The sequence below is a fragment of the Quercus suber genome, unplaced genomic scaffold (genome assembly GCF_002906115.3).
Source record: "Quercus suber isolate HL8 unplaced genomic scaffold, Cork oak 2.0 scaffold_262, whole genome shotgun sequence".
NCBI lineage: Eukaryota > Viridiplantae > Streptophyta > Magnoliopsida > Fagales > Fagaceae > Quercus > Quercus suber.
The window spans coordinates 925,722-927,646 of NW_027069718.1; the positions used below are offsets into that span (position 1 = coordinate 925,722).

The following is a 1,925-nucleotide window of genomic DNA, read 5'->3' on the forward strand; positions in this document are numbered from 1 at the left end:
TGATTTATATAGTGCAAGTGGTGCCACATCAACTAAAATTTTATTATATCAAATAAAAAATGATTCTAAGTTTAAATAATATGGCACCATATTTATCTTTAAATTAATGAAATACAAATAGAGAAAATTTTGAAATTAAATGTGTCAAATACATTCCAAGCATGTTCCTACTTTACTGATTGTGTTTGCGTTATGCCTATGCGGTGTGTGATGGAAATGTCATCCAAAATTAGCACCTAACTTTAAGTAATAATATCTCTACTTATACCAAAAATTGATTAGTGTCTTGGTTTGATGACAAAGAGCTATCATTAGGAGTAGACGCCATAGGTTAAAACTTTCTAAAAAAAAAAACTTTAAGTAATAATAGTCACATATTCTTTATTATATATTCACTGTATATATATTGTCACATGTTAAAATTGTAAATTGTGAAATCATGTCTTTAAAATATAATTTCACAGTATGAAATAAAAAAACAAATTCAAAAGTAAGCGTGGATAAAGTTTGCAATATTAAGTGTGTAACAAGATTTTTTAATTATCTTTTTGATACTGATTTAACTTGCAATATTTTTGCACCAAGTTATTGCTCCAAAAAGTTAAATTCCTAAGGTCTAAACCCCCCCCCCCCCCCACACAAAAAAAAATAAAAAATACGTATTACTCTTTTTATTTTTTATTTTTTTTGTCGTTGTGCGTGGTAGGTGCGTTTTGGATGGTAGGTGCAATTTGGATAAATTCCTTCCTCTCTATACGATAAATGGAGGGATTTTTTTTTTTTTTTCAAATGAGAAAATGGAGTTAATTTTAAAAGACCATGAAGAAAATAAAAGGGTAGTTTTTGGCTTACTGATCTTATCATACTTCCAGAATTTCTCATAATTTTCAACAAGTCCTTATCTCGCTTTCCTTTTGTTTATTATTATTATTATTATTATTGAGTTATATTTTATTTCTCTAAAACAGTAAAACCTTGTTTCATTATTCCATCTTCGCCCTCATTACCAACAATTAAATCCCTATAAATTCATGCCACACAGTCCCTTCTCTCCGTGTCTCATGCTCCTTTGACAGTTCTAGTCTTCTAGAGAGTATCAAAATGTGGTCAAGGCTCAGCACCATATGCATTGCTCTCCTCCTCTTCTTCACACTAACCTACGCCACTGCCCGCCCTGAGCCCACATTTTCCGATGCCACTCCAATCAAGATCAATAATCAACGTGTGGTACATGAATTTCCTAATATTATTATATCAAAACCAACTTTAACTAGTAGTTTTTTGACGAATCTTTTATGGGTTTTGCTTAATTTTTTGTTTTGTTTTGTTTTGAAGGATGCTGAATTAGAGAAGGTTATGGTGGAGGACCTTTGTGAAGGAGTTGGGAAAGAAGAGTGCTTAGAGAGAAGAACACTTGCGGCTCACCTTGATTACATCTACACTCAGAAGCACAAGCCATGAAATTTGTATTATTGTATTAATTCTGATAATTTCTGGTTATGTGTATGTGCCTGTAATTTCATATATACTATGTAGTAATAGCTGCCATAGGTTATGTTTCAAGAGCTTAGTTAAGTATTTGTTCTGTATCGATCACCCATTGTTTTGTGTTTCTTTCTTGTAGGGATAGAGTTTGTCTGTATTGGTATAGAGATATTTATATTCCTGTGTAAATTTGGTAGAGATACTTTCTTATGAAGATTTCTCTTTCAGTTTCTTTCTTCTTCTTTTTTAGGCCTCCATGGTTACAAATATGCATATTTTGATGAAGAAAAAAAAAAAGTGAAAATAGCATACCAATTTTTACATATATTATATAATTTGAATGTTGAAATTTCTTTTTCAAATCAGATTAAATTTTGTACTTGATTAATCAGTGGTTTCTTGAAATTTAAGCAACATCTATTAAATTGTTAAAAAAAACT

The 1,925-nt window shown here is 30.4% G+C and overlaps 1 protein-coding gene across 1 annotated transcript; it reads left to right on the top strand.

The window, feature by feature from the left end:
* The first annotated feature begins 1,024 nt into the window (after positions 1-1,024).
* On the top strand, positions 1,025-1,717 carry LOC112010672 (phytosulfokines 3). Its single transcript, XM_024043022.2, has 2 exons — positions 1,025-1,227; positions 1,336-1,717. The coding sequence occupies exons 1-2, from the start codon at positions 1,102-1,104 to the stop codon at positions 1,459-1,461; spliced, it is 252 nt and encodes an 83-aa protein (XP_023898790.1). The 5' UTR covers positions 1,025-1,101; the 3' UTR covers positions 1,462-1,717.
* The last annotated feature ends 208 nt before the right edge of the window (positions 1,718-1,925 follow it).